This window comes from Neomonachus schauinslandi, chromosome X (genome assembly GCF_002201575.2).
Source record: "Neomonachus schauinslandi chromosome X, ASM220157v2, whole genome shotgun sequence".
NCBI lineage: Eukaryota > Metazoa > Chordata > Mammalia > Carnivora > Phocidae > Neomonachus > Neomonachus schauinslandi.
Genome location: NC_058419.1, coordinates 85,661,676 through 85,684,252, shown reverse-complemented (window position 1 = coordinate 85,684,252; position 22,577 = coordinate 85,661,676). Strand labels below are relative to the sequence as shown.

At 43.4% G+C, this 22,577-nt stretch overlaps 1 protein-coding gene across 1 annotated transcript; it reads right to left on the bottom strand.

The window, feature by feature from the left end:
* Positions 1–654: 654 nt before the first annotated feature.
* On the bottom strand, positions 655–21,835 carry ZNF41 (zinc finger protein 41). Its single transcript, XM_021679419.2, is given in 5 exon segments — positions 655–3,478; positions 8,424–8,519; positions 8,784–8,950; positions 21,627–21,661; positions 21,663–21,835. Coding segments are annotated over 5 exon segments (2,454 nt in total). The 5' UTR covers positions 21,786–21,835; the 3' UTR covers positions 655–1,445.
* Between the last annotated feature and the right edge of the window lie 742 nt (positions 21,836–22,577).

The following is a 22,577-nucleotide window of genomic DNA, read 5'->3' as shown; positions in this document are numbered from 1 at the left end:
TCTGAGTGTGTTCAGTTTGAAAGAGTTCATTGAGCTGTTTGCTTATGATATCTGCATTTTCTGTATGCATTATACATTAATAAAAAGGTTTAAAAATAAGGTAAAATTGCATGCTAGAAAGCCCCTTTTCTTATGAGTATCATAAAAAACATTGAAGGGAAAATGAGAAAGTGTCTATATATCAATGCTTTAAAAAAAAAAAAAGGCAGTGCTCTTTCTAGAGAAGTCTTCCAGTTATTCAACTATAATCATATCTTAGACTAACCAAATACAGTGCAACAAGATTTTATCCCATAGCAGTTGAGACAAAAGTACTCTTAATGTGCGTGTAGAAAATGAATGTATCTTACCAAATTGAAAGAAAAACAAAATAAAAATGTTATGTATTGAAACCCAATTTATCAACCACTCCTTTTCAAACAGGAATCCCAAAGAAAGCAGAAGCTTCAGCAGATGAGACCAGAAGTCCAGTGTGCTGTGGCTCAGTTCCATTGTTTTAGGGTGATGAGAAGTCTATGGTCTGCAGCTTACATAAATGATAGCTTTTGGGGTACAGGTTAGAAAGTATGCATACCTTTTCTGGATGTGAATCACCTGCTGTCACGGCACGGAAGTAATGAGAGAACAGTTGCCAACTTTAGATGTCTGTAAGGTTTAATAACTATATTCCTGTTAACATCGGCTAGAGCTATGCCTAATTTGCCAATGCATAAAGTCATTTTAAACTTAAAGTGAGACTTTGGGTTTAAAAATTCTATTTCGTTTTTTAAAAACATACTCTGGTGAAGGGAAGAGAAAGAACAGTTCCCCGTGGCAATTTTTTCTGTGCCTTAAATGTCCACGATCACAAAAACTTCTGGCTTCTACTCACAGATCTGCCTTCCCAAATAAGTTTTTGCCTTGACTTTGGTGCTCTGTAGGTGTTTGGACAATGAAAACGCTTCTCCCCACCCTAGGAATTCGGGAAAAAAAAAAAAAAAAGGTGGCCAATATTAAGTACTTTTACATCCCAGGGTATGAAGAACTAATCAGTGCTGAATTTATAAAGTCCTTCATCCAAAAAGTGAAACGTAAGAGATTACAAGTCATCTCCTGGGGTCTGTCTTTCTACCATCTCCTGGGGTCTGTCTTTCTACCATTTGTATGAGCTTGAGGGTCTCTGTCTGAATCATGCAACCAAACAGGACTATCGCTCAAATGCCTTATCAAAGTGTCTCCCTATGCATATAACTGCATGTCAGCTGTGGTGGTGCAGATACTTGTATTTCCAATTGACTGAAGGATACTTGGCTCTGTTTGCCTTCTGCTTACTTAAGCTGTGGTCTGTCATGCCCACCTCCCCCTGTACCCCAATCGCAGCATCCGGCACTCCTCTTCCCCACTATGAGACGTCTGATGCATCCCCAGTTGTGAGTTCCCGCTGAAGGCTTTTTCAGTCAATGGCTTTATACTTTTTCTCCACTATGTGTTTTCTGGTGTTTAATGAGATTCGATCTGTCCGTGAAGGCCTTCTGACATTCTGTACAAGCATAGGGTTTCTTTCCGGTATGAATAATCTGATGCATACTTAATGTTGCTTTCTGGATGAAGGCTTTCCCGCATTTACTGCATTCATAGTGTCTTTCTCCAGTATGAGATTTCTGATGGATAGTGAGGCGGGACTTCCAGGTGAAGGTTTTTCCACAGTCACTGCATTTATAGGGTTTCTCTCTAGTATGGATTTTTTGGTGTGTTATAAGATTTGACCTGTCAGTGAAGGCCTTTCCACATTCAGCACATATATTGGGTTTCTCTCCTGTGTGAATCTTCTGATGCACACGGAGTTGCGACTTCTTAGTAAAGCATTTCCCACAGTCACTGCATTCATAAGGCTTCTCTCCAGTATGAATTCTATGATGTGCAATGAAGTGTGACTTCTGGATGAAGGCCTTCCCACATTCAGGACAAACGTAGGGTTTCTCTCCTGTGTGGATCCTCTGATGCACACTTAATGTCGATTTCTGGATAAAGGCTTTCCCACATTCATTGCATTCATAGTGTCTCTCTCCAATATGAGATTTCTGATGTATTTTGAGGCGTGACTTCCATATGAAGGCTTTTCCACAGCCATTGCACTTATAAGGCTTCTCTCCAGTGTGAGTTTTCTGGTGTTTAATGAGATTTGACTGGTCACTGAAAGCCTTGCCACATTCAGCACACATATAGGGTTTCTCTCCAGTATGAGTTTTCTGATGTGTAGTGAGGTTTGTCCTATGAGTAAAGACCTTTCCACATTCTGTACATATATAGGGTTTTTCTCCGGTGTGAATTCTTTGATGTACATGGAGTTGTGACTTCTTAGTGAATGATTTTCCACACTCACTGCATTCATAAGGCTTTTCGCCAGTATGGATTCTCTGATGTGTATTGAAATGTGATTTCTGGATGAAGGCCTTCCCGCATTCAGTGCATACATAGGGTTTCTCTCCTGTGTGGATTCTCTGATGCATTCTGAGTGCTGATTTTCTTGTGAAGGCTTTCCCACATTCGCTGCATGCATAGTGTTTCTCTCCAGTATGAGTTTTCTGATGTATAGTAAGGTCTGAATTCTGGGAGAAGCCTCTTCCACATTCACTGCATTCATATGGTTTTTCTCCTGTATGAATTCTCATATGTCTAAAGAGATACGATCTGTGGAAAAAGGCTTTTCCACATTCAGTGCATTTATAGGGTTTCTGCCCGGTATGAATTTTCTGATGTGTAATGAGGTTTGACTTGAGAGTAAAGGCCTTCCCACACTGAGTACATATATAGGGTTTATCTCCTGCATAAACACTTTGAGGTACATTAATTTGTGGCTTCGGAATGAGGGCTTTGTCACTTTTATGGCATTCATGGGACTTTTCCTCAGCATGAATTCTCTGATGCTCAAAGAGATGTGACTTCTGGGGGAAGCTCTTTACACACTCAGTACATACATAAAGTTGCTCCCCAGTCTGAATGTTCTCATGGTGGATGAGAACTTGTTTGTTGCCAAGATGTTTTTCACATCGATTAATTTCACAGGAATTTGCTCCTGTATTCGCATTCTCAGTAGAGGAAGAGCTATGGGCAAAATTATTATCATTTCCAAAAATCTTATCAAGCTTCTTTGTTGCATTGCTTTTATTATGATTGTGTAAGTTTAAAGTATGCTTCAAACTCTTTCCAAATGTGTCATAGTTATGGAGTCTTTTAATTGAAGGAACAAGCTTGGTACTCACGTGAATTATTTTTTCAGTATTTTTACATTCATAGGCCCTCTCCTTAATCAGTACTTTCACATGACTTAAAGGGTTATTTTGGCTTTCTTGGTATCTCTCTAGCTGGCTATTATTTTGCCAAAATTCTTCTAAAATGGAACACAATGGATCTTTTCCTATGGGCTGACCAAATTTCTCACAGTGGAATGAAACTTTTCCAGAAATTCTCTGTTGCTGCATTTTCCCAATAGCCTCGTCTAAAAAGAAGAAGAAAAAAGTAAAAATGACTCAAAGGACAATTAGCAGAGGGTAGGGGGTACCTGTAGTTCAGACAAGATGAGTGCAGAAATGGAAGAGTCCATACGACAATAATGAAAATAGTAATAATGTAGTAATACAAAATTCTTCTAAAGCACTTACTGTTGCAAAATAATTATATACCATTTACGATGCGCCAGGCACCGTTCCAAGTGCTCTACACATAATAGCTCACTGGATCCTCACCAAACCCTAAGCAGCAGCCATCATTACCAATCATGTTTCACAGATGAGAAAACAAAAGCACAGAGGTTATGTAACGTGCTGAAGATCAAATTGCTAAATAAGTGAAAGAGATGGGATTTGAGGGGCGCCTGGGTGGCTCAGTTGGTTAAGCGACTGCCTTCAGCTCAGGTCATGATCCTGGAGTCCCGGGATCGAGTCCCACATTGGGCTTCCTGCTCAGCGGGGAGTCTGCTTCTCCCTCTGACCCTCCTCCCTCTCATGCTCTCTGTCTCTCATTCTCTCTCTCTCAAATAAATAAAATCTTTAAAAAAAAAAAAAGAGATGGGATTTGAATCCTGGGGATTCATATCCACTATGTAGGAGGTCTGGAGAGTGAGTCTAACCAGAAGAAGAAACTGAAGTCTGTTAAAGGGAAGTCCTAGCATGGCAGAAATAGTTCAGATTGTATGTCTTTATTACTTATTAGCTCTAAACCTTTCTAATCTCTTTGCTTTCTCTCACTTTTCCCTCTGAACCATATGAGCACCAACATAAAATTTATGTGCCTCAAAGACCCATTCCTCTACATCTATAGGAAACACTGTGGCAACATCAGCCATCCAAATAGTCAGTAGATATCTGTGCTCCCACTCTATAGCCAGCTGCAAGTTTTCCTTGGTCCCAGGGACCAAGGACCTGGGGACCACATGCTTTCAACAAGTGTCAAGTAGGCAAGGGAAAGCCACCTATGGCAGAAACTGCAAGCCATCCACCAAAAACGATTTGCATTTGTCTCTTCTTTTATACTACTAGGATGTAGCTGGGCATTACATTTACCAGCCTCACTTTGTCCTCACCAGTGGAGTATGAGTACAAGTGGTATGTGCGGCTGCGAGGCTGGGCCTTAAGACAGTGGGCAAAACTCTCCCCCTCTCTCCTTCCCACTGGACTCAACGATGACCCAACATTAACCACGCAGCTGACAACGATGCCCTAGGAGATGGCAGAGCAATGACTTGGAACATGGTCCCTGAATGACCCATTGGGATCAGAGTTGACTTGTTGAATGAATCCATTCATCTCAGAATTCTTATATAAAAGAGGATATACATTGATACTAAGCTTGTTGTTTCGCTCCTCTGCATATTCAAAATGTATTGTCCTTGGTATTAGCTCTAATTTCAGTACACTTCTAGGGAGGTTATATCCGCTATGAATTTACAAGTCGGACATGGTACCACTCATATCGATACTTAATTTGGCCCAGTTTTCTTTGGGAACACAAAGCCTGCAACTGTGAACATTTCATGCAGCTGTCTCCTCTTTCCAAATATAATCTATGGTCCTTTGAATTCCTCTGAGCAGACACTTGAAAAATCCTTCCAAAAGAGAGCAAAATATCCTCCTCTGCCTATCTCCCCAAATTCAATAAATTTAAGTTTACCAAATATTTTCCATGCTTTGCTTCAGAAAATGGAAGAATAAATGTGCTGGGTATCAACTTATTGCCTCTCAACTCTGAATTCATGCCTCTTTGCCTGCTCTACAAAAAAATGGATCTGAGTCTCTTTAAATATCTGTCCCACTGTTGAGCCTTTTCAGCACAGGGTGATGGCGAAACACTGCAGGAGGAGGGGGTTTTGCTTCCTGGCTCTGGTGGGCTCACTCAGCGGGCTCCTCCAGCAAGGGCTGCTTGTCTGGCACCAGGTTCCCGCGGTGCAGGTGGCTTTGCCAACACTGGGCTCCTGAGGCACACGCAGCTTCCCACGCACCCAGGTCTTGTGGTGTGGGTGGCTTCTCTGGGCCTCAGCTTCTGCAGTGCGGATGACTTTTCTAGCACCCAGCTCCTGCAGCACTAGTAGCTTCTCCAGCTCTAGGCTCCTGCAGTGTGTTGCAGTCGGCAGCACACGGCACCGAGCAGTTGACCCTGGCACCCCTCGCAGATGATGTGTAGGGGGCTACCTCCAATGAGAAGCTTCCCCATGATCAGCTTTCTCTGGAACCCCCGAGGGCAGCTTGCCAGCAAGTTCCACCAGCGTGGCACCACAGTACCTCTTCTTCCATGCTCTGGGCCCTGGCTGGGTCCCTCAACAAGGTCTGGATTCATCGCTGGGAAGCAGGGGAGGCTCTTCCTTGGGTGCTCCATCACAGCCTGAGAGGCACCGGCTGTTCCTTTTATCTGCTATTCCTTTATTCTTTAGCTTTCTCTTTACTTCTGCTAGCTAATCTCTTGTCACTTCCATCTTGCCAGAGCTAATAATTCTTTATGTTACGCTTTCCCTGTTCAAATTTGTATGTAGTTTCTCTCCCTGATCAGCCCCTGAATTATACAATAAGAAACAGGCTTTTAGTTCTGGGAACTTTCTAAAAACATAGAGGTAAAGGCCTCAGTTACCACACAGTCTAAAATCTGTGCTTTTTTTCCTGAGTTCCTGTGGGAAGAAAGGTGAGGAAAAGGAAAGAGCCATATGTGCTGGAGTAAATGAGCCATTTCATGGAACACCAAAATCTGATCACCAGGTGAAAATGTATCATCTAAATAGAGCACAGAATAAAGAGTCAGATTCACAGAACACTAACAAATGTGGTAGACATCAAGAAAATGTTAAAAATGCACAGCAAAAGAAACAATCAAAAAAATGAAAAAGCAACCTACGTAAGGGGAGAAGATATTTGCAAGTCATGCATCTGAAGGAGTTAATATCTAAATTACATAAAGAACTCATACAACTCATTGGCACAAAATAAGCAAACCAATTAAAAAATGGGTAGAGGAACTGAATAGACAGTTTTCCAAAGAAGATGTCCAAATGGTCACTGAAAGTGAACTAATAAAAAGAATGGAATCAGCAAATTCAATCAGGAATAAAATCATCGTAATCCAGGCATAAGAAAATATGGAGCTGGTTTTAGGTGATATTACTGGGAACTGGAGAGATGAACTGAGAACTGAAAATGATATTTGCAAAAATGGAAAAGCACTAGGAACTGTAGGGTGACTAATTAAAAAAAAAAACGGCTGAAAGATTTAAGAAGCACTGACAGAATGTGACAGAATTTGGAAGGTGGGAAGGTGATGTGTGAGATGATGATTCTAATTTCTAACGTACTGAGGGTCAAGAGAAACGTCTCATGGGAACTTTCTGGGTAGCTAAATCTAGTACTAAAGTACCAGTGAAAACCAGACTGGAGGTGTCAAAAGCAGAGTCATCAGAATTCAGTATGGATGAATCTTTGCATGTATATGAAGAAAAGATTGGTGAACCGCAGGGTCCCTAGGGCAACCTCATGTATGGGGGTAAGGAAGAGGAGAAGGCTGGAAAAAAGGGTGAGTAATAAATTGGGTGCGAATCAATAAGAGACAGGAAACTCAAGTGAAACAAGACAAGGTCACTCATAAAAGGAAAACTCAAGGACACCACAACAGGTCAATAATGAAAGGCTGAAACTAGGTACTGGAGAAATGCAAAATAAAAAATGAGATACCATTTTATACCCATTGTTGGCCAAAAAATGAGAAACTCTGGCTCTATTAATTGGTGGGCAGAAACTCTAGGAAAGCAAGAAGCTTTGCGCACCATGGTTAGTATAGATTCGTGCAGCCAATCTGAGGACAATATGGTGGTGCTCAGTCAAATTCAGGATAAAACTTTGCAATTAGGCAGATCCCCTCTTCTATAAACATTCCCAAGAAATTCTCACCTTCCAAAAGGGAATATTTTTGTAGAAATTTATTGTAAAGTTGTTTGTATTAGCTGGGAGTTTGTATTAGCAACAACCCTAGGTTCCACCACTGAGTGAATGGTTAAGTAAGATGTGGTACCAGCACACTGTGGAATACTATGCAGCCATTTGAAGGAATGAAGCCAGATGAACACACTGCAAAACGGACGGTCTCATGGATGAGTGAAAAAAAAGGAACAGAATTAAGACATGTGGTGCGATATAATTTACATATACTAAAAACACATACTCAGAAACCAGTATTTCAGGCTTTTAAAGAATACCACACAAATTCACAGATAAAACACAGTAGCTCAGTTGCCCCTGGGAGGAGGTATAAGGAATGAACATGTGGAATTGGAATAAAAGGGAAGAAATGTTAAAATACCTGAATGTACAAAAAGAATCTAAGATAAAACGGGTGGGAGTGGAGTAGGAAGAATGAAAAGATCTTAGATAAGATAGGGTAGTATGCATGTGATCCAGGGTACAGAGACTAGAGACAGCTCTCTTGTCAAAAAGCCAAGCAATGAAGACAATGGCTATTTGCAAGGGTCGAACTTGGAGAAACTGCTTAGGTATCAAAGGAGCTTCTGTGAACTATCTCCAATAAACTACAGAAGTTTAGAACTTTCAGGGTGCCCGGGTGGCTCAGTCGGTTAAGCATCTGCTTTCGGCTCAGGACATGATCCCGGGGTCCTGGGATCGAGGCCCGCACTGGGCTCCTTGCTCAGCGGGGAGCCTGCTTCTCCATCTCCCTCTGCCCGCCGCTCCCCCTGCTTGTGTGCTCTCTCTCTCTCTCTCTCTCTCTCTCTCTCTCTCGCGCGCGCGCGCGCGCGCTCTCAGTCAAATAAATAAATAAAATCTTAAAAAAAAAAAGAAGTTTAGAACTTTCAAGGCAGGTTATCTTCACAGCCTTTCAAAGGTATCAGCTTCTTCTAGAAAAAGTGAGATTTACTTCCATGTCCGCCATCTGCCTGAGTCAAACTCACTCACCTGAACAGCCCTGATGTGGGGTTTCCCCCTCCAATGTCCATGGCCCCTCTCCTTGCTCCAACTTGAAGATGACCTCTGGTTTGGGAACCTGGTACCCTGTTAACAGGAAATGGTACAGGATTGGGTCCAGCTGACTAGATTTCAGGGGACTTTCAATGACGTTTCCATTTGCTCTTCTGAAAAGTAATCACATTTCACTGGGAACAGAGTAATAATGATAGTGCTGAAAAGGGACTGAAGAATCTTGGACAAATCAAGGATGACACCATCACACACTTCAGATGTTCCAGAACATCCAGCAGCTGAGAATGGAAATAGCCACACACAGGCGCCTGGCAGACACACAGGCAGCTGGCTTACCCACTGAGTGCAAGTGGCTGTAATTCTCCAGCGTCACATCCCGGTAAAGGCGTCTCTGAGCAGGGTCCAAGTGCTGCCACTCCTCCCTGCTGAAGTCCACAGTCACATCCTCGAATGACACGGAGACCTGTAACAACACAGTCCCGTTCAAGGCGACATGGTCAGCACTGGGGGTTGGAAGGAAGACAAATAGGAAGTTGTTTTTAATGATGTTTTACCATAACATATCACATAGGGTTTTCACTCAATACCTGGTTTTGTATTTCATTTTGTGAGAGAAAAAAACTTACTGAAGTATCTTGACATTCATTGTGTATGTAGTACGTTCATTTGTTTATTTATTCAGTCATTCTTCTGCAAAAATGAGGATTAAAATAGGCTTTCTTTAAGTCCTTTAGTTCATGTAACTACATATATTTACTGATTGATTATGTGCCAGGCCATGGCAATATAGAATTGAATAAAATAGAAATTGAATAAAAAGAAACACATAGAGGAAAAGGCGAAGTAATAGAGCCTTTAAAAACAATACAGAAAATTCATTCCTGGGTTTTGGCACCAAAAAAAAAAAAAAAAAGAAAAAAGAAAAAAGATAATATAGATAAATATCTTCATGCCCTCAGATTAGGAAAATAATTCTCAAACAAGATGCAAAAAAACATTAACCATAAAGAAAAAGGTTGGTGTCTGGCTACAATAAATTTTTAAACTTCTATTCATTTAAAAGACAGCATTATAAGAGAAGAAAAGGAAAGACACAGAATAGGAAGAGATACCTGCAACACATGGTACTGTCAAAGGGTTCATATCAAGAGGATGTAAAGAACTCTTACAAACCAATAAGAAGAAAGGAGACCACCGAGTAGAAAAGTGGGCAAAGCATTTGAACAGGCCATTTTACAAAAGGGGAAATCCAAGGTTTCAATAAACACAAAAAGGGCTTAACCTTAGTAACCAGGGAATGCAAATTTAAACCACAAGGCTCAGTTGGTTGGGCGTCTGCCTTTGGCTCAGGTCATGATCCCAGGGTCCTAGGATCAAGCCCCGCATCAGGCTCCCTGCTCGGCGGGGAGCCTGCTTCCCGCTCTCCCACTCCCCCTGCTTGTACACACATACTCTCTCTCTCTCTGTGTCAAATAAATAAATAAAATAAAATCAATAAGCCACAGTGAGATACCACTATACAACCCCCAGAATGTCCTCAATGAAAAAGACTGATGGTACAATGTGTTGAGGAGAATATGGTGCAATGAGAACTCTCATATTGCTGATGGTGATCTAAATTGGTGCAACTATGTTGGAAAGCATTTTGTCTTTATTGGGTAATGTTAAAGCATGCATACACTAGGACTCAGTGATTCCATTCATGGAAATATGCCCAATTAGAATATGTGTACATGTGCAAGAGGAGGCATGGCCAAGAACATTTATAGCAGCATTATTCAAAATGTGTGTAATATTTCATGATAAAAAGTTAAAAATTAATAGTAATTAAAAAAAATCAGTGTTCAACATAATAGTAACAGTATCTGCTCTCTTTGCCAAAAATATTAAGAATATTCTCTGAGGTGCCTGGGTGGCCCAGTTGGTTTAATGACCGACTCTTGATTTTGGCTCAGGTCATGATCTTGGGGTGGTGAGGTCGAGCCCTGTGTCAGGCTCTGCACTCAGTGCAGTCTGCTTGAGATTCTCTCCCTCTCTCTCTGCCCTCCCCCCAACTCATGCTCTAAATAAATAAATAAATAAATAAATAAATAAATAAATAAAATCTTTTTTAAAAAAGAATATTTTCTTAGTTGCTTTTATTTGCATAATCCCTAAGCCTATACCCCACCTACCCACCCATGAACTAACCATGACTGGTTTTCTAGTTAGCGAGATCTGGGGAGTTGAGGGAGAGAACCATGAATGTATTATGTATTCAGAAATTAAGCTAAAAATTACCAATGGGACCAAAATGGAATAGGCATAATTCTATTTCTCCTGCTAAGTACAGCTAAACCCCCTAGACATTATATATAAAACAAAGATAAGAACACTATGCCAGTTGGAGAGAGGAAGGCAAACTTGCCATGATCCTCAGAACCTGAGGAATGTCACAGTGGTGATTTCCCCGCGTTTTCTTTTTGCCCCACATATCTTGGACTAGGTGCTAGAGAAACTGGCAACCTAGAATGCCAGCTGGCACAGCCAGAAACAGCCCCAGGAAAGCCTGCTTTCACTAGTTAAAGTACCAGGAAAAAGGCAACGTAGCAAGAGAGAAAAACTTAAGGGCACCTGGGTGGCTCAGTCGGTTAAGCGTCTGCCTTCGGCTCAGGTCATGATCCCACGGTCCTGGGATTGAGTCCCGCATCCAGCTCCTTGCTCTGCAGGGAGCCCGCCTCTCTCTCTCTCTCTCTCCTCCCCGCTTGTACTCTCTCACTGTCTTTCCTTCTCTCTCTCAAATAAATAAATAAATAAAATCTTAGAAAGAGAGAGAGAGAAAAACTTAAATAATACTGCCCTGTTCCAGGCAAGCATCACAAAAAAAAAAAAAAAAAAAAACAACAACAACAACAAAAAAACCAAACTGTGCTCCTACTCCCATTCCCATCAGCAAAGGATGAATGGGGAGGCTAGAATTTCATCCCAGCCTGGGATGATAGTAATGAGACCCCTTGCCCACAGTGTCAATTTAGGCTGTGTGGGGATCTTGGACTTCCACCCCCACTCGATAAAAAGGTGTCCTCTGCCTTCCCACCAGGGTGGTGTCAGAGGTGGTGTGGTGGAAAGCCTGAAATTCTACCCCTGCCCAGTAGCAACAAGGTGCTTGTCCCCTTCTGGGTGTCAAAGGAGGTCAACTGGGGAACCTGAACTTTACCTCCACCTGGCAATAAGGAGCATTTTTCAGAATCCTCTTCAGAAAAAGAAGATTCTCATTTTCTAGCAGAACAGCGTCAGAGGAGGCCTGTTAAACACAAGATTTAAATAATATCTAGAGTCTCATAGTTCCCAAAATATCCAGGACATACTTGAAAATCAGGCTTCATGAGAAGAAGCAAAAAAATCTCAACTGGCGTGAGAAAAGACAATCAAGAGACACCAACATTGAGATAACACAGATGTTAGAATTATGTGACAAGAATTTTAAAGCAGCTATCATAAAAATGTTTCAGTATACTTAAAAGAAATTTGAAAATAGAAAGCCTTAGCAAAGAAAGAAAAGATATGAAGACAAACTGAATGGAAATTTTAGAACTGACAAATACAATGACTGAAAATTTAAAACTCCACTGTGGGCTCAACAGCAGAATAGAAAGGACAGAGGAAAGAATCAGAGACCTTGACAATGGAACCATGGAAATGATCTAATATGAACAGAAAGGAAAATTGGCTGGAAAAAAAAATGAGCAGAGCCTCAGGGACCTGTGAGACTATAATAGAAGATCTGGCATTTGTGTCATCAGAGTCCCAGAAGGAGAGGAGAAAACGTGTGGGGCTGAAAAAGTATTTGAAGAAATTGGCTGAAATTTTCTCTAATCTGGCAAAAATATCAACTTAGAGTTTCAAGAAGCTGAGCAAACCCCAAAAGGAAAAATCAAAAAAGTCTACACCAAGACACATTATAATCAAACTTCAGAAAACTAAAGACAAAGAAAAAAAATCTTAAAATCAGCAAGAGAGAAACCACAACTTACCTATGGGGGGAAAACAATTAAAGTGACAGGAGATTTCTTATCAGAAACCATGGAGAAGAGATGAAAGTGGCACAACATTTTTCTTTTTTTTTTTTTTCAAAGATTTATTTATTTATTTTAGAGGGGGGACGGGCAGAGGGAGAGGGAGAGGGAGAGAGAATCCTCGAGCAGACTCCCCATTGAATGCAGAGCCTGATGCAGGGCTTGATCCCAGGACTCTGAGATCATGACCTGAGCCAAAATCAAGAGTCGGCTGCTTAACCAACTGAGCCACTGAGGTGCCCCGGCACAACATTTTTAAATGCTTGAAGAAAAGAACTGTCAACCCTGAATTCCATATCTGGCAAAACTATCTTTACGAAATGAAGTGGTAACAGGCACCTGGGTGGCTCAGTTGGCTAAGTGTCTGACTCTTGATTTCGGCTCAGGTCATGAGATCAAGTCCTGCGTTGGGCTCCATGCTGGGCATAGAGCCTGCTTAAAATTCTCTCTCTCCCTCTGCTCCACCCCCCATCCCCCCCAAAAGAAACGAAGTGGTAATGGCCAATAAATACATGAAAAGGTGCTTGGCATCATTAATAATCAGGGAAATACAAGTCAAAATTACAATGAGATACTACCTCATACCCACTAGGATGGCTAGAATCAAAAAGTCAGAAACAGCAAGTGTTGGTGAGGATGTGGAGAAATTGGAACTTTCATATGTTGCCAGGGGAGTGTAAAATGGTGCAGCTGCTTTGGGAAACCCAATCTGGCGGTTCCTCAAATGATTAAACATAGTTATCATTTGACCCAGCAATTCCATTCCTAGGTACATGCATCCGCAAGAGAAATGAAAATATATGGCCACATAAAAACATGTACACATATGTTGAGAGCAGCATTACTCATACTAGCTAAAAGGTGGAACCACCCCAGTGTACATCAGCTGATAAATGGATAAACAAAATGTGACACATCTATACAATGGAATATTATTCAGCCATAAAAAGGAATAAAATAACTGACACGTTACAACATGTACATGTACAACGTGCTACACTTTTTCCCTATCTGTATCTATGTACGATTTTACCCACCTATATGGACTGGCGACTTCCTACTTTATTCATCAGGTTATACATAATCTATTACTATCATTATTTATTTTGCTTCTCAAATTGTCCCAGATTTTCCCAGAGGGAGTTCCTTGAAACATTATGCTGAGTGGAAGAAGCCAGACACAAAGATCACAGATTATATAAGTCCATTCATGTGAACTCTCCAGAATAGTGAAGTCTATAGAGACAGAAAGTATATTAGTGGTTGCTTAGGTTTGGGGGAGGCAGGAAACAGAGGTGCGGTGGGGAGGAGTGATGGCTAAAGGAAATGGGGCTTCTTTTTGGGGTGATGAAAATGTTGTCAAGTTGATTGTGGTGATGGTTGCTCATATCCATAAATATAAAAACCAGTGAACTGAACACTTTAAATGGGTAAATTGTATGGTATGTAAGTTATATGTCAGTAAAGCTGTTACTAAGAAAGAAGAAATGAAAAGGAAATCAAGAGATCCTCAGATGAAGGAAAACTAAGAAAATTTGTGGCCAGCAGACGTACCCTAAGTGAATGGCTAATGGAAGTTCTGTAAACAGAAAGGAGATAATAAGAGAAGGAATCTTGGAACATCAGGAAGGAAGAAAAAATGGAAAAAGCAAAAATATGAGTAAACACAAATTCCTTCTCCTCTTGGGTTTTCTAAATTACGTTTGAAGGTCAAAGCAAAAAGTATTACATTGTCTGTTGTGGATCTCCATGTATGTAGGGGAAATATTTAAGACAACTGTATTATAATATAACCTGGTGAGGGTAAAGGGATTTAAAGGCAGCTAAGTTTTCTATACTTCACTCTAACTGGTAAAATGTCAACACCAGTAGACTTATTTGGTGATGGAATAGTTCTGTATCTGTATTATTGCACAAGAATCGATACATGAATGGCAGAGAACTACACACACACTATAGCAATGTCAGTTTCCTGTTTGTGATATCGTACTCTAAGTGATGCAGGATGTAACCACTGGCAGAAACTGCATAAAGGGTTACATGAGACCTCTCTGTACCATCTTTGCAACTTCCAGTAAATCTATAATTATTTCAAAAATAAAAAGTTTTAACAAGCTACCAATATTATCCTCAGAAGGACTGGAGTAGTGGGCACACCAGAAAAGATCAGAATGCTATCAAAAAGAAGCATTCCTTTCTTCCCTCTCTATCTGCCTACCTACAAACCTCTCCACCTATTATATGGACTGGTGACTTCCTACTTTATTCAGTGGGTTATCATCTATTGCTATCATTATTTATTTTGCTACTCAAATTGTCCCAAGTTTGGCCAGAGGGAGTTCCTTCCAGGTGGCTCCTGTGTCCTTTCAACATGTCCCCATCTTTTGAGCACTTTATTACTTTTCAGTACAATGAGTTCCTCCAGGATCATTTTGTACTCTCTCTGCTCTAACCCTGGAATCAGTCATTTCTCCAAGAAGCTCTGGTTCCTATTAGTGACTAATGGCAAATCAAGGTGTGCTTATTGTGCCTGGAGTGTAATTGTACTTTCAGCAGTCAGAGCGAGGGGTGTTTTTCCTTACCAGAGAATGCCAACTAATCAATGTGGAAGAAATTATGGGATTAGAAAACGTCATTAGGAAAACAGCACAGTAATTAATTCTTACAGGCAAGAATCATCACTGGATGCTAAAATCGGTGACCAGGAGCATGAGAAATAGGATATTTACATAGCCTCAAAGTATCTCCCCCCAAAATAGTTATTAATTACACAGGGAAAGATAGTCACATTACAGAACTTGACAGATAACCATCTTAGTCATGGTGATCAAAGTTAATATTATCAATAAAGGCTAAATTGATATTGAATGCCTACTGACATGAAGCACTGAGAAGAACACAGCATTGTTTCTGTGATACTCCTGAGAAAAAAAGGAATAACCTAGATCTAATTATGAGGAAGCAAGAAGCAAACCAAGTTGAGGGACATTCTTCCAAACGGTCCATGTCATGAAAGTCAAGGAAAGGCTGAGGCGCTGTTCCAGATTAAAGGCTAAAGGGACATGACAAGTCAACGCAATACATGAACCTGGATTGGATCCTGGATCAGGGGAAAGTGCTATAAAGGACCTTCTTGTGACAACTGGGGAAACTGTATATTATACGGTATATATTAGATAATTAGATAATACATGGTATGTTAGTACCTTATCAATGTGAAATTTCCTCATTCTGAAGACTCTACTGTGGTTACAGAAGAGAATGTTCTTGTTCTTAAGAGATATGCATTGAAGTATTTAGGGGTAAATACTAAAAATAGTGTCCGCAAATTACTCTCAAATGGTTCAGAAAACAAGGTTTTAAATATAGCTGTGTGTATGCCCATATACATGTCCTTACAAACACACACGCAAACATCGAGAACAGAATGAAAGCAAATGTGGCAAAATGTTAACGGTTTATTTTGGATGAAGGGGGTACATAGTTCTTTGTGCTGTTTCTGTAACTTCTCTTTAATTTTAAAATTATTCCAAAAGAATCAAAAGTTAAAAAAAAAAAAACACACCAAAGTTTGAAACGCCTAGAAAATTTAGGTGAATATTTGTTTAGGCCTTGGGGTGGTTGAGGATTTCCTAAACCAGAGAGAAAATGCGCTGCGTATCAAAGAAAAGACGTAATGATTTGACTATGAGGAAATGAGGAAGCTTTATTCACCGAAAGCCCCTTTGGCCTCTGGGAGCCCTGGTCTCCCTCCCCTTGTTAGTGAATGTTCAGGGCCACCAAGCGTGCAGGGAACTCATAGTACCTTCTCCACCACCAGCAGCTCCTGGAAGCAGCTCCACAAGCACTGGGCCATGCCCAGCACTTCGCCACCCACCAGCTCTCCTGAGCACAGCCCCAAGGGTTGCTGAGAGGAGGACCTCCACTTGAGCCCCTAGCAACACACCTGACCTGTGCCCCCTTCATCACCCAAGGGCAGTCATCCAGGGGGAGGCCTGGGGTCAGGCTGGAGGGAAGCTCTCATTCTGCCTGCCCATCCTCCCGAGCAGCTTGCCAGCTACCCCAGGATAGACCGGCCGGTGTGTGGGTAACACAGTGGGGAGGAGCCTCAGGGGGCAGGACAGGAGTGGCTATTTCAACCAGTATGAAAGAATGAAAATATTCTATCATTTGACATTGTTAAACATTTTAACAACTCCAGTGGCCCAAGCTGGTGGACAAAAGACCACCCTCAATCAGTCTCTCCCTCCCTGGGAGTCACTAAGGCCCCATTTTCAGGGAAAGTGTACAAAGCCCATGACAGGCATTCTCAGCATGAACAGACACACAAGATGAATATATACAAAGTACACTGCCCACAGATGCCCCTCTTTGATCCCATTGCCCGCAAAAATAGAAGCTTTGGGAGGGGGATTTTGGTGCTAGAAATCTGGGTAAAAAGTTGCTAACATAGACTCACCCAGATTCCAGCCTCACCTGCCACATAGGAAAAGGTTTGATTTCCTATCCCTTTTCTACCACGGAGGATGGCATGTGTGCCTACCACCACCAGGACCCCTACAAGGACTTCCTCATCCTAGGTGAGGATCCCCACTCCAGCTCCTCATGGCTCTCCAGCGACCCACATGGCTCTCCTGTCTCCCTCCCTTCAGGATCATCTGAGCCAGCACACTACGTGCTCTCATCCCCGGGACCGTGCTGGGCTGCCAGGATTGACCACTCACTGGCCCTCTGCTCTGGCCCATCCTGCAGCTGGCTCTGGGCTCAGTCCCCCCACTTCTGTGCTTGCCTCACTGTGATACGACCTTGCCCTTCTACACCCTGTCCCAGCCTAGCAGAAGGGCTTCAGTGGTGCTTACGAGGCTGTCTGCAAGTGTGCAGCGAGTTCTTGGCTCCCTGTGCCCTCACCAGAGGCCAAATACCCAGCCTTTCTGTATGGTTGCCCTTGGCTGGGGCTGCTCTGGTCTTTCCTGCTCCCTCTGGCTGTTCCCGGTTCCCTCTCACTGTTCTCTGTTCCGTACCCCTCCGCAGCTCCCTCTGGCTTTTCCCTGCTTCCCCTGCCCACTCCCGGCTCATACTTCTCTCTGCTGCTCCCTCTGCTGGTCCTTATTCCCTCTGCGTAGTCCCCATCGGACTCTTCCCTGGTTCCTCTGTTTACTGTTCCCTCTAAATGTTGCTTGCTCCTTTTGAGTGCCCCCTGGTCTCTTTCCGGATTGTCCCTGGCTTCCTCTAACTGTTCCAAGCCTCCTGTTTCTTCTTCCCTTTGACTGCTTGGACGGAGCCCTGGTGCCTCTGACTGTCCTGTGTTTCCTTTGACAGTTTCCCCTCTAGCTGATCCTTAGTCGGCGGCACCATTCTTCTGATTGTGCACTAGTCCATCTGGCTGTTCCCTGGTCCTGATGAGCTTTTCTTATTCTTTCTAGTTGACACAGACTGACTGCCCTTTGAGTCCCCTGACTGCTGTCCAGTCCCAATTCTTCCCTGTGTCTTGGGCAAACCTGGAATGCATTTCTAGTACACCCTCACTTGACACGCCTGGTTTCTAGGGGGGTGGGGAGCAGCACACTTTGCGGAGAGCTGGTTGACCCATCTCTTAGCCTAGGCTCTTGAGCACCAAAGTCTACTAGTTCTGGGCACTCCACCATGATGCTTGATTTTGTACTTTCACCTTCTCTATCACTTACATCATGTCTGACTATCTGCTGGTTCCTCTGGTTGTTTCCTGCGTAGGGTGACCAACTGTCTCGTTTGCCGGGACATTCCCTATTTTAGCACTGAAGTCCCACATCCCAGGAAACCCCTGTCACCCTATTCCAGGGAACTCTGGTTGTTCCTCAGCCTCTCCCTGGCTTCTGCAACTGGCCCCTCCCTTTTTTAAAAAGATTTTATTTATTTATTTATTTGACAGAGAGAGAGAGAGAGAGAGAGAGAGAGTTAGCAAGAGCAGGAACACAAGCAAGGGGAGTGGGAGAGGGAGAAGCAGGCTTCCCGCTGAGCAGGGAGCTCGATGCGGGGCTCGATCCCAGGACCCTGGGATCATGACCTGAGCCGAAGGCAGACGCTTAACGACTGAGCCACCCAGGCACCCCTGCAACTGGCCCTTAACCCCAGTGCCTGTTACATGGGGCCCTCTGGCTGCTAACTAGCTTCAGGAATGGATACTATGCCTTCCAGCTGTTCTCTAGTCCCTCTAGCTGTTCTCTGGTCAGCCAGGCTGCTCTCCAACACCAGATAAACTTTTATTTATTCATTTATTTATTTATTTTTTAAAGATTTTTTATTTATTTGACAGGGAGAGACACAGCGAGAGAGGGAACACAAGCAGGGGGAATAGGAGAGGGAGAAGCAGGCTACCCGCGGAGCAGGGAGCCCGATGCGGGGCTCGATCCCAGGACCCTGGGACCATGACCTGAGCCGAAGGCAGTAACGACTGAGCCACCCAGGCACCCCACCAGATAAACTTTTAATGCCCACTTTGTGGTTCCCTAGTTCTCTGGTTAGCCCCTGGGACCTCCAGTAGGCACTATGTGCCCCGTACAGCTTTGTTGTTCCCTCTGGCTGTTCCCCAACCTCAGAGACTATTCCTTGTTCTGTGTGGGTCCTGATGTCCTCAGCTACTCCTCAGCCTGGGAGGCCTTTCTCCGTCTTTCCAACTATCCATGGGTCTGTCCCCTCCCCACCCCTCCACCTGTTTATAGCCTCAGCAGCTGGTCCCTGCTTTCTCTGGCTGCTATCCACTCCCTTCCCATTCTTTCTTATTTTTTTTGTTCCCTGGTACCTCTATCTTTCCCTATCCCCTCAGACTCTCCCCTAAACCCTGGTGCCTTGTGAAGTTGCTTGTCCCACAGGCTTTTGCCCAGAACACCAAACCTATCTGCTCTTTCCATTTTGGCCAAATCTTCTGTTTTCTCATTCCTCTGGATGGTCCCTGCTCCCTCTGGCTGCTATCCGGTCCCTCTACCTTCTGGTCCCTTCTCCTATTTTGGGATCCCTCTCATTGTTCTTGGACCCACTGGCTTTTTCCTCTCTCCACTTCTCCAGTCCCTGATGACTACTTCTTGGTCTCTCTGCTGCCCCTGGCTTCTGGGCTTCTGTTTCCCATTTCCTCTGTTCCATTGCACTCTCATCCCGCCCCCTGGGCCCCTTGGCTATCCTCCATCTCCAGTAAGTGCACCATGGTTCCATCAGCTGTTCCTCATCCCTCTTTCTCTTACTGACCATTCTGCCTATTTTTCAGCCTCAGCCACTATTTCCTGGTCCCGCCAGCTGTTCCCTACCCCTGGGGACACTTTTTTTTTTTTTTTTTTTTTGGTTCTTCGGTATCTCTGCCCATTCCCTGCTCCCTGACATCTAATGAAAAAACCAAAAACCTGACAAATAAGTGAATAAATAACATTCAACAGGGTCTTGGTCATTTCCATCTCTTCTTGCAAAGGGTCAGAGGTCTGTGGTTGGGAAGGAAGAGATGAGTGGAGAAATGTGCCCTTCAGAGCCCGGAATCTTTCATCTAGAAATTCCCACACACTGGCTGGGCAAGAAGCCACCTGCAGAAAGACTGGGGAGGACCACGTGTTTGTGGCCTCAAACTGTGGGTCTGTGATTGATATGATGGTGCAGAGCCTAAACACTTCCATAGGTGGAAGGGCACTATGGTTAGGCAGCAATTCGTTTACCATTCAGTGCCTTTATACCTTTGACCCAAACATAATTTCAGTGACTTGGGCAAAAAGACTTAAGTGCAGGAATTTTACCACAGCAGTGTTAATCCCAAGAGAAAACCTGAAACACCCTAAATGCACATACAGTGGATTGGTTAAATTAATTCAAGTTTATCCAAAGGACATAATGCTGTGTGTTATGTGTATATGAAGAAAAAATATTTAATGCCTAGAAAATCATGTTAAGCTGTCAAATTAAAAAGGAGGCAACCAAATACTGTCATTCCATTTTTAAACTTGAGCTATAGAATGTATATGTGTATGGTATGTATGCACACCCACAGCCCCACACATATACCCACATACATGCACACTTGTGCATACAAAGAAAAAATCAACTGAAAGGAAATATACCTAAATGTTAACAATGGTTAACTTCGGGTAATGCTGAAATTACAAGTAATGTTTTCTTCTCTTCTGTTTGTTTACCTGCATTCTCTAACATTTTATTGTGAAATAATGAAATTATGAAATAATAAAAATCAAAATAACTTTTTAAAGTTAATATTATCCTAATGACCATGTGACCCTGAGCCCCTGTGACAATGAAGCCTGCCCCAGAGGTGACAGCGTTCACAGGAAGGTTTGAAGAAGGGAGCTGTCAGGCAGGGTCTGGCTCTCTCATCGTCTTCCCCTATTTACAGATTCTCAAGGGGAATTTTTATTTATTTTTCTTTTTATTTTTTAAGGATTTTATTTATTTATTTGAGAAAGAGAGAGAAAGAACACGAGCGGGGGGTGGGGGGCAGAGGGAGAGGGAGAAGCAGGCTCGGGGCTCTATCCAAGGACCTGGAGATCATGACTTGAGCTGAAGGCAGACACCCAATAGACTGAGCCACCCAGGTGCTCAAAGGGAACTTTTAGGGGGCAACTTGGTCTTGGCTGTGGTGTGGTGAGGGTGGAGGACACATTCAGGAGACCTGGTTCCAGTCCAATGCTGTTACTCACAATCCAAGAGGCCTGGGCAAGTCATGTCCCTTCTCAGGCCATTTTATCACCTTTGAAAGGAGGAGGAAGAACTAGAAGGACCCTGGAGACTGTTGTTGCCCTATTACCCTGCCATCCTCTCAGTTCCAGAGAAAAGGGATTTTTCTTTCCTAGATCAGGATAGAGGAGGAAGCAGCAAATCCCCAGAGACAAGGGGGAAAGGAAGCTGGGGGCAGGGGGTGATCCACTGAGCATCTGCAAAGAGCCAATGGAGAGTGCAGGGCCTATGCTGGGGGTCGGGGGTAGCGTCTCCCTGGCTAGGACCCCAGATGTGGGGTGACCCTCCCATCCCACCTTTCCTCCATCACACATCCACTGAAACACACAGGGCTCTGGATGTGGGACATCAGCCACGTGGTACTCACACAGCAGGAGGATGGTGACCTGGGAGCCTGGAACCCGCCACTTCTGTGACCCACCTGCCCCTGCCCTGAGGCCCTGGTGACAGGTCAGGGCTGTCTCCTCACTGAGCCAATTCCTGCCCCTGGAGTCCTTTCCCTCCTCACCTCACACAAGCTGCCACGTCCCTCTGCAGCCAGGACCGAGGACCACTGGGGAGAACTCCCGTTAGCTGGCATGTTTCCGCTGGGCCTCAGCTCCCGGGCTCTCTTGCTGATGACTCTGCTCTTCCCAGGAGCTCGAAGCCAGCCAGGCAGCCGGGGACTCAATCAGGGCTGCTGGGGCCGGGAGGTAGGTCCTGCAGCCTCCGCTTCGGGGTCTGGCCCAGGGGCTCCGCAGAGACTCTAAGAAACCCTGGAGAGCCAGTGTGCACGTGGTCAGTCACCATTCACCCCACAAAATGCTTCCTGGGGGCACCAAGGGGGCAGCTCTCTGTGCTGGATACTGTGAAAAAGAGAAGTTCAGTAAAACCAACACCAAATGTTAGTGTATAATGTGAAAAAAATACTCATAAGACTTGGTATAAAATGAATGAGGGTTTGAATTCCAGATCTTCTACTTTCTAGCTAGAGTCTGGGGGAAGTCACTTTAGTCTGAGTTTCTTCATCTTAAAACTGAGGATGAAAACACCTGTCTCAAAAAAAAAAAAAAAAAGAAAGAAAGAAAGAAAAGAAAAGAAAACACCTGTCTCATAGGGTTGTTAGAATTAAATGATATATGATGCCTCCAAAGCACTCATTCCTACTTGGCACCTGGAACATTGATATTAAATATTGCTATTATTACAAGGTGCAAGGCAGGTACCTCATTTAATTTTCAAACTCATCCTGTGAACTAGGTATTCCATTAGTATTATTCCCATTTATCATCAGATAGAGATGTTCAGAGATATTAAGGAATTTGCCCCAAGATCACTCAGATTAGGGGGAAGGACAGGGACTCAAACCCAGGTATGCCTGGCTCCAAGGTAC